The sequence below is a fragment of the Pseudochaenichthys georgianus genome, chromosome 9, assembly GCF_902827115.2.
Source record: "Pseudochaenichthys georgianus chromosome 9, fPseGeo1.2, whole genome shotgun sequence".
NCBI classification, from domain to species: domain Eukaryota; kingdom Metazoa; phylum Chordata; class Actinopteri; order Perciformes; family Channichthyidae; genus Pseudochaenichthys; species Pseudochaenichthys georgianus.
Window position 1 is genome coordinate 630,076 of NC_047511.1, and position 15,226 is coordinate 645,301.

General features: G+C 44.5%; 1 protein-coding gene across 2 annotated transcripts in view; it reads right to left on the reverse strand.

The window, feature by feature from the left end:
- Positions 1-15,226, reverse strand: part of pnpla7b (patatin-like phospholipase domain containing 7b) — a 94,710-nt gene that overhangs the window by 35,276 nt on the left and 44,208 nt on the right. For both annotated transcript variants that reach the window (XM_034090721.2, XM_034090722.2), the window contains exons 22-23: positions 10,929-10,992; positions 10,607-10,775 (exon numbers count right to left, since the gene is read on the reverse strand). In XM_034090721.2, the coding sequence (XP_033946612.1) occupies positions 10,607-10,775; positions 10,929-10,992 (233 nt within the window). The remainder of the gene's footprint in view (positions 1-10,606; positions 10,776-10,928; positions 10,993-15,226) is intronic.

Here is a 15,226-nt window from a genome sequence, read left to right on the forward strand (position 1 = left end):
GAAGGGGTCTCGGGCGGACGGCCCGGGGGTAAAGGCCCTGACACACCAACCCGATTTTGGGAGTCAGAGGCCGTCAGAGGCTGTCGGGCATTCGCGGCGCCGTAGTCAGGTTGGTGTGTCCCGCACCGTCGACCGTGACACGCCTTATTTGGACTGCCAGACCCGATGCATGGCCGATTCAACATGTTGAATCGGCCATGCATCGGGTCTGGCAGTCGGACCAAATAATCACTCTGATTGGCTGTTCAGCTAGCAAATCAGTGCATGAGAAGCGAAGCGGAAGTGAGGGACGTAAACAAACGATTTAAGAAGGCACACACAGACTGCTATTCATTTTCATCTCATCATGGCGATCTGGAATGATGCAAACGAAGACCTGCTCATCACCTTGATCCAGGAGAGGCCAGCTCTGTATGATATTACGGAGAAAAGATACTCTTCTTCTTCTCTGTCTTCCGGTTGTTGCCTCTTTTGAATGACGAATACACACTACCACCGCCTGCTGGCAAGGAGAGTTATTGCCACTCATGCACTGAAGTCGGTGCGGTGTGTTCCCGTGCGACACATGGCCAAAACGCAGGAGAACACGGCCAGGCAACAGCCGACTTCAGCGTCGGCTAGTCCTCTGGTGACTGCTTGGTGTGTCAGGGCCTTAAGGCAGAGTCCAAAAAGGGGGATTCGGGCGGACGGCCCGGGGGCAAGGCAGAGGACCAGGAAGGGGTCTCGGGCGGACGGCCCGGGGGTAAGGCGGAGTCCAAAAAGGGGGACTCGGGCGGACGACCCGGGGGCAAGACAGAGTCCAAGGTGGGGACCATGGAGGGGCGAAGGCAGCGGTAGGAAGAGTCAGGGGGCCGGGCCCGAGGGCGAGGACCGGTGCACTCAGGGGGCCGGGACAGGACAAAGGGTTGGCAGGACCCCCGGCAGGAGAGAAGTCGGCGGGGCCTCCAACGGCACCGGACTAAGAGTTGGCAGGACCCCCGGCAGAAGAGCAGTCTGCGGGACCTCCAACGGCACAGGACATGGGGTTGGCAGGACCCCCGGCAGAAGAGTAGTCTGCGGGACCTCCAACGGCACAGGACCTGGGGTTGGCAGGACCCCCGGCAGAAGAGTAGTCTGCGGGACCTCCAACAGCACTTCAGTAGGGACTTGAGATGGGACTAGAGAAGGGACTAGGAAAGTGACCTGAGGAGGGACTAGGGAAGGGACTACAGAGGGGACTAGAGGAGGGACCAGAGGAGGAACTAGAGAACGAAACTCGAGAGGAGACTCGAGAGGGGAACTAGAGAGGGGACTCGAGGAGGGACTAAAGGAGGGACCTCGAGAGGGGACTAGAGGAGAGACTAGAGGAGGGACTAGAGGAGGGAACTTGAGAGGGGACTCGAGAGGGGAACTAGAGAGGGGACTCGAGGAGGGACTAGAGGAGGGACTAAAGGAGGGACTAGAGGAGGGAACTTGAGAGGGGACTAGAGGAGAGACTAGAGGAGGGCCTAGAGGAGGGACTAGAGGGGGGAACTTGAGAGGGGACTCGAGAGGGGAACTAGAGAGGGGACTCGAGGAGGGACTAAAGGAGGGACTAGAGGAGGGACTCGAGGAGGGAACTCGAGAGTGGACTGGAGAGGGGACTCGAGAAGTGACTAGAGGAGGAACTAGAGATGGGACTAGGGAATTGACTAGAGGCGGGACTAGAGATGGAACTTGAGAGGTGACTCGAGAGGGGACTGGAGAGGGAACTGGAGGAAACTGGAGAAGGGACTTGGGAAGGGACTAGAGGAGAGACTAGAGGAGGGGCTCGGGAAGGGACCAGAGGAGGGACTAGAGAGGGGACTAGAGAGGTGACTAAAGGGGGGACTGGAGAAGGGACTAGGGAAGTGACTAGAGGAGGGACTTGAGAAAGGACTTGAGAAGGGACTATGGCAGCTGGGACCAGGACTGGGGCCGGAACCATGTCTGCTGGGGCCAGAACTGGGGCTGTAACCATGGTTGCTAAGGCCGGAACCAGGGCCGGAACCATGGCTGTAAAGTCCGGTTCCGGAGCAGGGACCATGGCTGCTGGGACCAGCACTGGAGCCGGAACCATGGCTGCTGGGCAGGGAACCGGAACACGGATCCATGGCTGTGTGGGGTGGTACTGGAGCACGGTACCATGGCTATGTGGGATGGTACTGGGGCACGGAACCATGACTGCTCGGGGCTGAACTGGTTCTGGAACCCTGGCCCTTTGGGCTCGTGCTGCCAACCTGGCCTTGCGACCCCTTCCTTTAGGAGCCGTTTGGAGGCTCCGTGGACCTCCAAAGGCCAGACGAGTACCAGCGAATGGCTCCTGGACAGTAGCAAACACTGGGTGAGAAGCAGGGGCTGACGCCAGACGGACCACACCGATGCGTGTGGTGTCAAAACAGGAGTTGGGAGACCTGGGTCTGTCAGGCCTGGGAAAACAAATTGTGAGGTAATCCAAAAGCCTGGCAGGTAAGAATTTCACCAAACTTTGATTCCTCAGTGTAAGGTGGACTGCTTCTGCCAGAGCAGCATCTCGCTGCTGAACCCTGACCGCTCCTATCCATTGATCAGAGCAGGTAGTCAAAGAAAAAGTAAACTCCAATAATTCCTGCTCAAAAGGATCTGCTGGGCCCATATTTGAGGTCGGGTTGTAATGTTACGGTAGAGCGAAGGAAGCAGGTAGGACCCAAATGCAGATTAAAGTGAAAAGAATTCCTTTATTTCAAGGCTATATATATATACAGGCAGAACAGAACACTCACCGAGGACAAGCCAAATCACAAGACAACCCGACAAAGAGAGACAGAAAACACAGAACTTAAATACACCCAGGACTAATCACATAAACACGAGACAGGTGAGGAGGGAGGAGAAAACACATAGGTACCAGGTGAACACAATTGGGTAATCAGAGAGGGAAACCGACAGAAAGCAAACAGGCAGGAAACGGGGGTGAACACTTTACAAAATAAAATAGGAAACCCAAAGATAGAAAAGGACACGAAAAATACTAACACAGACAAATCCTAACAGATAGTTAACTTTATATTTTATTAACATGTAATAGTACAGTAATATAAATAATTATTGACAAAATGTACATTGCAGATGTCAGCCACATTGGTAAGTTAGCTAAAAAGATAGCCATATTAGACAGTTATCATTGCCATTAATTGCCTCGTCAAACTACGAAAACGTTCGTTTGTCACAAAATAAATTACACTTGTTTGACTTAGATTTGAGGACATGACTTGAGCATGATGTAATTATGTTATCTATCACATTCGCTAACCTGTCTGCCTTTAAATTCTTTAAACAGCTCTGGATGCCGGTCGGCGAGTTGCTTAGCCCAGTCTGATGTGTTGGCTCCCTTGGTCTGCAGGGATCTAAACATGTCTCACAGAAAGGCCTCGTGGTGTCCGTAGGCTGGCCCTCACTGTCAGAGATATCGCTCAAATACTTCCACATTTCGCTTCTGGCGTCTTTTTTGTCAACAAGCCGCCTCGGCAGTTGCACTCCCACTTGCAGCCATGCTTCTCGTTTTTCTCACGTGCTCTGGCAGCTAGCGCGTGCACAGGGTTGGGAGGGTTACTTTGTAAATGTAATCAGTTACTGATTACTGAATACATGGCTCTGAAAGTAATCCGAATACAGTTACAGTTACGGGTCTTAAAAAAAAAAGTAATCCAAAAGTAATCTGATTACTTTTGGATTACTTTCTTTTTCCATCACAGATGGATGTTTTGGTGAACCGGAGACACAAAAAGCAAAAGGAAACTGAACGTGTTTGTACTGTTTTAATGGCGTATCAAGAGCACAACTGAAACATAACATCTGAAACGATGTAACAACATAATACACTGGGACACGGCTTAGAACGGGCGTGTCGCCTTCTGTCCTGCCATTTCATTTGCTCTTCCACATTAGTCTGGCCCCACTCCATATGAATGATATGAAGTCCGTTATCCCAACTTATTTATTTATTTTCGAGATAGTTACCGGTGCGCCAAGGAGGAAGTGAAGTGGAGCACACAGGAGACAACCATTTCCTTGCAGACTGTTGTGTTTATTGGGGAAATTACAGTGCATACATTATTTGAGATATATTTCGAACTCAGACTTCATGTTAAGGACATGTCGGCCAGGGGTGTAGAGCTATATTTGTTTAACAACCGGATTGGCAAAGCAGGAGAGTATGTGCACCAGTCTGCCTTGATCTATGAATTCATGTCCGTGACTCTCACAGTATCTGCTGCCCACAGCTGTTTTATAGAAAACAAATCTCTGCAGCACCAGGAGGCAGCGGGAGGGTTGACTCTGCCTCTGAGAATAGGAGCGCGCAGTGCCTTTCACGCACCGCCTTTCACGCACCGCCTTCACTGTGTATACCTTCAGAATCATTAGAAAGCCTAACGAGCGACCGCGCAGGCTGATGTGTTTTTACCACACACACACACACACACACACACACACACACACACACACACACACACACACACACACACACACACACACACACACACACACACACACACACACACACACACACACACACACACACACACGTTCCCATCCCGTCACATATTGACGGACGGTCAGGGCCCCTCCCCGTCGCTATATTACGTACAGGGTACCCCTTGCCCGTCAGGCTTCTACGGGCAGGGCGTCCCATAGACCTTCATAATGCCTATTTTAAGGTTCATTTGGCCATTAAAATGCGTTTTGATGTCATTTTATGCGAGTAATGACTTTTTATTTCTGATTATTTGTGCAGTACATGTACATGATGTTTAGTTTGCTAGTTATGACGAAGATTACTTCATGAATGTGTACACATTCATGGTTGCTAAGGTGGTTGCTATGGACGCTGCAACAGCTCCCAGACCACATGATCAACAACAATGGCCAACCTTCGTGTTATTCTCGGTGGAAAATGCCTATTTTAAGGTTCATTTGGCCATTAAAATGCGCTTTGATGTCATTTTATGCGAGTAATGAGTTTTTATTTCTGATTATTTGTGCAGTACATGTACATGATGTTTAGTTTGCTAGTTATGACGAAGATTACTTCATGAATGCTAACGTTTTTTTGGTGGAAATGTGTTTTTTCACAGCAAAGTCACCCTCTGTACTTGGACTTATTGGGAGAATCGAAAGGCAAGAACATCCCAAATATTAATTTAGGTCTTTATTGTAGACCTTTAGTGTTGTTGTTGTGTTGTTGTGTTGTTGTGAGGAAAATACATGGGGCTCAGAGCCTCGTATTTTTAAAATCTTTTTTTCCTTCTAATTTGTTATTCTTTTCAAAATAACACACTGTTATTTACTCACCAATAACACACAATTATCCTTGCTTTTATTTATTGGTTTAATTCCATAATCTCTGTCTTTTTTGGCGTTCGTCAGGAACTGAATTTCAAAATAAAAATAACCGGAAACAGACGTAGGCCTATAAGGGACATTTCGAGCATCATTGCGATTGTCAACATTTTTGAGTTTAGGATGGCCGAAGACACTACACTACCCATAATCCCCAGCTATCGTTTAGGACTACAGTCCCCGTGATTACTCTTCACGGTCTGGGATTGGATGTTGGAGTGGCAGTGCGCCAAGGTTACAGCGTCAAACAGCTGTTTGAAATGGAACGAAACCACGCCAGACTATCCAAAACTGGAATCGAACACCCCCCCAGAACTACACATGCTGGCTATTGTGTTTCGCAAAATGTTCTATGGGACGTCTCTACTGAACGTTTTCCCCACAATTAGAAGTATAATAATATAATATATAGCATTAATATATACCAACATGACAGCTCATTGATACTTTGTAATTCTACTCCACTACAATTCAGAGGTTAACCTGGTATTTTTACTCCACTACATTTATTTGAGTTACTTTGCAGATTCTGATTAATGATGTGAAATATAAACAACCCTTAAATCAGACTTTAGTTACACCTGAGTAAAATTCAGGTAAGGTGATTGTCAAGTGCCAACAATCAGGAGAGATATTTGATAGTTGGTGCTTGAGAAGACTAAACATGTATCTGCAATTGACATTAATAGAAACGAGTAATAAAGTATATTAATTACTCGTTAGTCTCTACTAATAGTTAATTAAAGACTGTATATTATGGCTATTTTGCACATCCCTTTCAAGATTTCAAGATTTTAAAGGTGTATTGACATATCATACACAACTACGGTGTAGTTATGCAATGAATGAAAAACTTGGGTCACAGGTTCCTCAACAGTGCATTACAAGACATCTATCAATATGTGTGTACCTCCACCATTAAACTGTCATATTCTGCACATTTCTTATTCTATCTACATACATAAGAGTATAATTAATGTGTATAATATCAGTTAAAATAAGTGCTTCAACATAGTTAACATTGCAGGAAAGCAATATATTAGACGTTAAGTACTTTGTCAGGCTTAATATTTATCTGTAGATAGATACCCCCAAAGTTTTTTTCTTATTTAAAAGAAGACCTTAATCTGTTATTTAATGTTTAAATAAAGGTTAATTCGTTTTTCTGTTTTGCACCTCCTCCTATTAATATCTTTGTACATCCTGCACTAAACTGTTTTATTGAAGAGATCACTTATAGTATCTTCTTGATTTTTTATATTCTATATTTCTATCACAGACCTTCTACTTTCCCCCTATGAAAGTATATGTACTCTTAATATTTTTTTAATCAAATATAACACATAAAAACAATAATTCAATAACGTGCTTTAACCACTAGGCACAAAAGGTACACACAGACACTTGTATGTACAACATCTGAAGATGTGTAGTTTTATTCATGCTTTCACATAATTTTACAGCATATTGCTATACTATTTCAGACTCAGTATTTACATTCAAAATTCAATCCAATTCAAATCAGTAATATCTTTAAAAACTACAAGTCCTTTTATATCAGCTGTGCACCGTTATGGTGTAAATATAACCTATCTATGAATTAGATCAAATGTAAAAGTCAGCCGAATTAGTGTTGATACTGCAAGGAGACGTATTGTGTGAAGAGAAATTGAGAAGTTTTTTAATTGTTGATATATTTATGATCCACGTCAAGTATTCAGTTTCGGCGGCATTTCTTCAGTTTTTCCAAAGGTCTTCTCATCAGGGCGCTATAAATAAAGAACTACGGCAGATCTGTAATATTTAATGCAGCCGAACCGTGTATTACAATGCCGTTATGTGATGACTTTCAAAGAGAAAAGCAAGAGCACTCGGAATTAAGTATTATTTGATTCTTTTCAAATGTTTTCCGGATTTCATATAATATAAACACCAAATCCCAGCATGCATTGCGGCTAAAACATCCAATCAGCGTAGCTGAGAATCTTGGGTAATCGCTCGAAATGCCTACGTCTGTTTCCGGTTATTTTTATTTTGAAATTCAGTTCCTGACGAACGCCAAAAAGACCGAGATTATGGAATTAAACCAATAAATAAAAGCAAGGATAATTGTGTGTTATTGGTGGGTAAATAACAGTGTGTTATTTTGAAAAGAATAACACATTAGAAGGAAAAAAAGATTTTAAAAATACGAGGCTCTGAGCCCCATGTATTTTCCTCACAGATGGCAACACTAAAGGTCTACAATAAAGACCTAAATGAATACTTGGGATGTTCTTGCCTTTAGATTCTCCCAATAAGTCCAAGTACGGTGACTCTGCTGTGAAAAAACACATTTCCACCTAAAAAACGTTAGCATTCATGAAGTAATCTTCGTCATAACTAGCAAACTAAACATCATGTACATGTACTGCACAAATAATCAGAAATAAAAACTCATTACTCGCATACAATGACATCAAAACGCATTTTAATGGCCAAATGAAACTTAAAATAGGCATTTTCCACCGAGAATAACACGAAGTCGGCCATTGTAGTTGATCACGTGGGCTGAAGTCGAATAGTCCATTTAGCTTAGGAACCTTCCTAAAGGAGTGAAATGACCCGGAAGTCCCTCAGTGGCAGCCATGATAAGTGCCGTTCGAATTCTCTAGAATGATGAGAATGATAGGAAAGGAGGTTTCAAACTTCCTTTATAACCTCCTTTAGCTTAGGAACCACTGGACCTCCCTTACCGACAGGAGAAGCGAAAATGCTGCCCCACAATGCCTTGCAGCCGCAGCATTTGCCGTCACTCAACAGTCGGCCGTTCACGGAAACAACCGATTATGACCGAGAAATGATATCATGAAAGTTACGGTGCTTATTAAGCATTTTAAAACGTAGGTGGTAAGTTGCCAAAGTGCTTTGTTTTGAACGTTCATCAGTATTATAATCAAAAAGAGAAATATGAACGTTAGTTTTCACTGAAATTATTAAATAAAGTCAACATTTCAGTCTTTACTGAGCTGTGTGGAGTTTGTTCAACTTTTAAAAGATGTTTGAATGGTGATATACACAGTGATAGATGTTAAGGACTAACGTTTATAATAAATACATCTGTATTGATTTTAAGATCTTTAGTTCATACAATCATACGTATTGGGATCATTTGTATTAATGTGGACCGGAGGGAGAGGGTGACGAGCATAAGTTTCACTTTCCTTTTTTATTTCAATTCCAACTTTGGTCATGAAGAATATGTTTCTCTGTTGTCCACGTTCATAAAGCAAAGCAGCAGCATCAGAGCACGGAGCAGAGTCTCTAGATGAGTTCACAGGAGTCCCTCGTTCTTATTAAACATCCATGTTGTAGTCCGCTGTATAGAAAACTGTGGTTTCCATGGTTTCCCCACAGCAGCAGACGCACACAATGACGTCCGCTGGCGCATCATAAACACGTCGGATAGTGAAAGTGCATTCGGATTCTCTAAAGTACCGCAGTCTCTTCTCCTAAGTCCTTTTGAATTCTCCTATCCACTATCCCTTAACCCCGTGACGTTTCACTCAGAGGTCAAGGAATAGACGATAGGGTTAGAATTTAGGAGCTGATTTTTAAACTATCCGACTGCAGCCGTGGTCTGGGAGCTGTTGCAGCGTCCATAGCAACCACCTTAGCAACCATGAATGTGTACACATTCATGAAGTAATCTTCATCATAACTAGCAAACTAAACATCATGTACATGTACTGCACAAATAACCAGAAATAAAAACTCATTACTCGCATACAATGACATCAAAACGCATTTTAATGGCCAAATGAACCTTAAAATAGGCATTTTCCCCCGAGAATAACACGAAGCTCGGCCATCGTTGTTGATCACGTGGTCTATGAAGGTCTATGGGACGCCCTGCCCGTAGAAGCCTGACGGTCAAGGGGTCCGCTGTCCGCAATGAAGGTATATGGGACGCCCTGCCCGTAGAAGCCTGACGGGCAAGGGGTACCCTGTTTATACCTTTTTTAAACCTTTTCTTTTAAGTATTAAGCTTCTTCACTATTTGTCCTACTCTTCCAGTTTAACATTTCAAGTGTTCAACAAAGTCATTGCAATGCATTTGAGCTGTAACAATTTGATTCAAATCATTTCACTTTTCTGCATTTCTCCGCTAAGTTCAGCAACACACTGACTTGTCTCTGCAGCTAAAAGCAGAGACCATTCAGCGAATAACACATTCAGCTTTTCCTGCACTTTCAGCTAAATTCAGCAACAAATGTTCACAGTTTACAGCAGTGACCACCAACTGGCGGCCCGCGGGCCACATCCGGCCCGCCAGATATTCTGATCCGGCCCGCCAGATATTCTGATCCGGCCCGCACGACGGGGGTGACTGTGGCGTTGGGGTTAGTGCGTTCGCCCCCCACTCATTAATTTGTTTACAACGTCTTGTGAGTAATGTGCAGTACCGGAGTCCAACAGAGAGGCAGCAGCTGCAGCACAGTAGCCTAGAAGTGATCATTCGTTAGCGTGAAGAGTCTGCTGAGCTTTATGCATCCGCAGTACCTGAGCGTGCCCCACTAGCACCCCCCCCCCACCCGGTCAACAACTTAAACATTCTGGGCTATATACAAATCGCTGGCCCGCGAAAGTGTCTATTGGGCAGATGTAGTTGGTGAACCCTGGTTTACAGCATCCGCACACATTTTCTGCAGGAAATGCATTTTCTAGTTAGCATTTAAAGCTACAGAGACAGAATCAGCACTTTTGGAACAGGGCTGAAACAGAGGGGATTATGGGATGCAACACTGACCTCTTTGGTGTTTCAGACAAACAATTCAGAGAACTGTTCTGTATATATCTGAGACCTGTATTATATTGTTGAAAAAGAGTATAATAGGGGACCTTTAATAAATTACAACTTGTTTCCCTCATAATGTCTGTAGGCATTCAGTTGTACTTAACTTCGCCCTATCATATCACTTCTGGTTCAACCATTCAAAGGCTAGAATGCGTGCTTCTTGGTTCATATTAAGCCGTCTTTGGCTCTTTTCTTGCTGTAACAAATGCAAATGTCCCTTCTGTGGGACGAATGAAGGTATACGGATTATATTCTGATTACTTCCACTTCTTACATATATGTTTAAATCCCATTCATCACTCTTGGTATTATTTAACTTTGAAGTGAGAACATCCTGCGTGCTTTCTTGAATAAGAGCTCCAGCAGCTGTGCAGTGAGAGCAGTTACACTGACCTCCCCCACAGTGGGCTCCTGCTCGCCCAGGCCAACGATGATGATGCAGTCAGCCTGGCGGATGCAGCGCTGGGTCCAGGGCGTGAGGGTGAAGTCAGACTGGTAGAGGACAATGCGATGGATGTCCTCCTGCTGCCCCAGCCAGCTGGACAGACGATACTCATGGACACTTCAAAAAAAGAGGAACAAATATTAGACAGTAAATTAAATAGCATATGTTAAACAAATATGTCTGTTGTAATGAAGTATTACTGTGAATGAAATACTAATCAGTAATGACTTGTATGACTAACTTAAAAGTCAAAGAATGAAACAGTTCTACCTGTCCAGAGCCGCAGCACCGAGGCGCTGTTTGATGCTGTCACTGGTCAGGAGTAGAGTTGGGCCTTCACAAAACAGAAACACAACAACATTGTTTTTAATACAGGACCTATTTCATCATGAAGGCCAGCTCTGTCCTGGGGAGTCCTCTGGACACTCTGGAGGTGGTGGGAGAGAGGAGTCCTCTGGACACTGTGGAGGTGGTGGGAGAGAGGAGTCCTCTGGACACTGTGGAGGTGGTGGGAGAGAGGAGTCCTCTGGACACTGTGGAGGTGGTGGGAGAGAGGAGTCCTCTGGACACTGTGGAGGTGGTGGGAGAGAGGAGTCCTCTGGACACTCTGGAGGTGGTGGGAGAGAGGAGTCCTCTGGACACTGTGGAGGTGGTGGGAGAGAGGAGTCCTCTGGACACTGTGGAGGTGGTGGGAGAGAGGAGTCCTCTGGACACTCTGGAGGTGGTGGGAGAGAGGAGTCCTCTGGACACTGTGGAGGTGGTGGGAGAGAGGAGTCCTCTGGACACTGTGGAGGTGGTGGGAGAGAGGAGTCCTCTGGACACTGTGGAGGTGGTGGGAGAGAGGAGTCCTCTGGACACTCTGGAGGTGGTGGGAGAGAGGAGTCCTCTGGACACTGTGGAGGTGGTGGGAGAGAGGAGTCCTCTGGACACTGTGGAGGTGGTGGGAGAGAGGAGTCCTCTGGACACTCTGGAGGTGGTGGGAGAGAGGAGTCCTCTGGACACTGTGGAGGTGGTGGGAGAGAGGAGTCCTCTGGACACTGTGGAGGTGGTGGGAGAGAGGAGTCCTCTGGACACTGTGGAGGTGGTGGGAGAGAGGAGTCCTCTGGACACTGTGGAGGTGGTGGGAGAGAGGAGAATGGCAGCCACGCTGTCCTCCCTGCTGGACAGGAGAGTCGGAGTCGAGTCTGAGTCATCATTACCTGTGTTCGAGTCCGAGTCAAGGATTCACACACAGACTATAAAACCCCTTTCTGTTAAACTGTGTGCGATATATACCTGGCTGCTAAATCCTAAGAACTGTTACAGGATGTGTATTTTGTAAATTGTGTAACTTTTTTATTTTTTTTATTATATTGTTTATTATATCCTAGCTTTTTTTTTAACTTAGTACTTTTTAATGCATGTAACATATATAACATTAAGCTGTCTGTGGCTCTTTTTCTGCTGTAACAACGTACATTTCCCCTCTGTGGCACTAATGGAGGTATTCTGATTCTGAGGTGAACGAGTGTGAGGCACGAAGTATCACAGGGCAGAGGCTAAAGTAGATCCTTCTCTTCCCTAAAAGTTGTTCAGTATGATTATACATTTCTCTTTGACATATAGGGGGGTCTTTCCTTTTGTGTATAATCTTATTCTGTGCCTAATTTGTAGTGACCTGTGGGCTTGGAGTGTAGTCAGACTTAAACTGCCCTTTTATTACACAGTATCAAACAGTACTACACAGTATCAAACAGTACTACACAGTATCAAACAGTACTACACAGCATCAAACAGTACTACACAGTATCAAACAGTACTACACAGCATCAAACAGTACTACACAGCATCAAACAGTACTACACAGTATCAAACAGTACTACACAGTATCAAACAGTACTACACAGTATCAAACAGTACTACACAGCATCAAACAGTACTACACAGTATCAAACAGTACTACACAGCAGCGTTGTAGTAAAGTCACCAATTCACGAGTCTAAGTCACTCTCGAGTCACCACTCTTCGAGTCCGAGTCCCCTAAGAAGAGTCCGAGTCATCATTACCTGTGTTCGAGTCCGAGTCACAAGTCTTCATGTATTCATCTCAGTGGATATGTGTGTTGAAATGTAGCTGCTCCTCTACATTGCTTTCATCCTGTCAGGTTATACTATTGAACTGTTGTGAAGCCAGTTTGGCTACAGTTCTTGTATAAACGGTGCTATACAAATATAAAGCTTATTACAAATATTAATATTATTATTATTATTATCATCATCATCAAGGTTGAGTCGAGTTCCAATATTGCCTCCAGTGCTCCGTTCTGGCGCCTTCAAAGAGCTGCTTTACAAATGAAAATGGTCGACATTAAACACAATGACTCACAATTCCTGGTTTAATTTCAGTTTATTTAATTGTTTGAAAACCCCAGAAACTGAAAATACATTGTTAAGAATGTTAGAACATGAGAGAAAGTATTGTTGCTATCTAGGGGAAGAAAGGATAAACACTTTAGCTTGTTGATGCCAAATCATTTCCAAAAATCTTACTTATTGCTAAATAAATTGTTTGGTTAAAAATAGGGCTGCCCCCGCTACTAATCCTCACCCCCTAAACGCATCAGGAGCGTCTGCGCCGCGCTGCGCCGCGCTGCGGCTGCGCCACGCTGCGGCCTCCTCCTGCGACCTAACCCACCAGGCGCGTTTCAAAACGTTGCGGAAGCGGAGCGTCGTGTGTGCAGCCTCGCAGTTGTTGTTGATTTTAGAATATTTCCTGGACATTTGTACTTCTACAAGTAGTAGGCTCCGTAGTTAAATGGTTTATGTTTGTGTCTGTTTAAATCGTGTTTATTGTTGTTATTTCCTATGTTGTTGTGTTGTAGACGACAGACAGAGTTAATAATAATTGTAATATATCAGTTATAAACGACATGAATCAAAGATGTGTTGCTGTATTTTAGTGGTAAAAAAATATGCATTCATCATCATAATTATTCTATATATATATAATGGCCGAGGCTATATACAGGACGGTCCTGTACACAACGCCAAATGGCTATATACAGTACAGGACCGTGCTGTACACAGCTCTCTGAAATGGCTATATACAGGACGGTCCTGTATATAAGGTCTCTGAAATGGCTATATACAGGACCGTCCTGCAGCTAACGTCAAATGACTACAGACCGGGCTATTATAGCATGCTTAAGCAAGTTTCGCGGGTGGTAATGTAGGGATAGGATTCACAGATAAATATTCTCACGACAACATTATTTTCAATGAGTTTCCCCTCAATATAAAATTGTGGCAATTAAATCTCTTTTTATGCCAATTGCTTAGCTTTTTATGCTGATTTCAGTCTTTTTTTTGGCTTATCTTTTTATGTTGTTTCAATCATTTTCTACTTTATATTTTCCAATGCACAATGTTTTACTTGTAAAGGATATCACTGCATACTTTAAAGACTACTCGGTTTTATTAAAACTGAAGGTTTTTTTTTAAAGAATACGCCGACATTTCGTTGACGTGGAGTGATTTTGCATTGAAAGCAACACAAATCATTTATCGGCTACGCCGGCATTTTTATTTTAGAAATCAGAGAAACCGTCTTTTGAATAGTATGCTGTACATTTTTGTAATTTATCCTGCTGTAAACGTTAATTGTACACCAATTATATCCATATTTCTGTAGACTACATAACAAGCCATTTCAGGGCTTCTGTGCAGGACCGTCCTGTATATAGCCATTTCAGAGAGCTGTGTACAGGACGGTCCTGTATATAGCCATTTCAGAGACCTTATATACAGGACCGTCCTGTATATAGCCATTTCAGAGACCTTATATACAGGACCGTCCTGTATATAGCCATTTCAGAGAGCTGTGTACAGGACGGTCCTGTATATAGCCATTTCAGAGACCTTATATACAGGACGGTCCTGTATATAGCCATTTCAGAGACCTTATATACAGGACCGTCCTGTATATAGCCATTTCAGAGACCTTATATACAGGACCGTCCTGTATATAGCCATTTCAGAGACCTTATATACAGGACCGTCCTGTATATAGCCATTTCAGAGACCTTATATACAGGACCGTCCTGTATATAGCCATTTCAGAGAGCTGTGTACAGGACGGTCCTGTATATAGCCATTTCAGAGACCTTATATACAGGAGCGTCCTGTATATAGCCACTCCCATATATAATTGACAGTGCCTGTAAACCGGAGGAGAACGCTGGCATGTATTCTCCTACTTGAAAGACGGTGGTGGGGGGGAGGGAGAAGGAGCCGGTTTTGGGTGCACCCCCTCAACCAGCAAAGCAGACAACAAGGTGATTTTCATCACTTCCTGCCTGCGCTGCGCCGCGTCAAAAATAGGATTCATCCTATATTTTAGAAATTCCTTGCGGCGAGGAGCTTCTGGGACGCTTCGAGCCGCGGCGCGGCGCGTCTGGTGGAATAGCACCCATTGACTAGAGTGGCCGCGATGTTTGCGAACGCCGCGGCGCGGCCGTAACGCAGCGCAGACGCTCCTGGTGCGTTTAGGGGGTTAGTTTCAACCATTGCAAACTGGCTGCGGCATGTTTA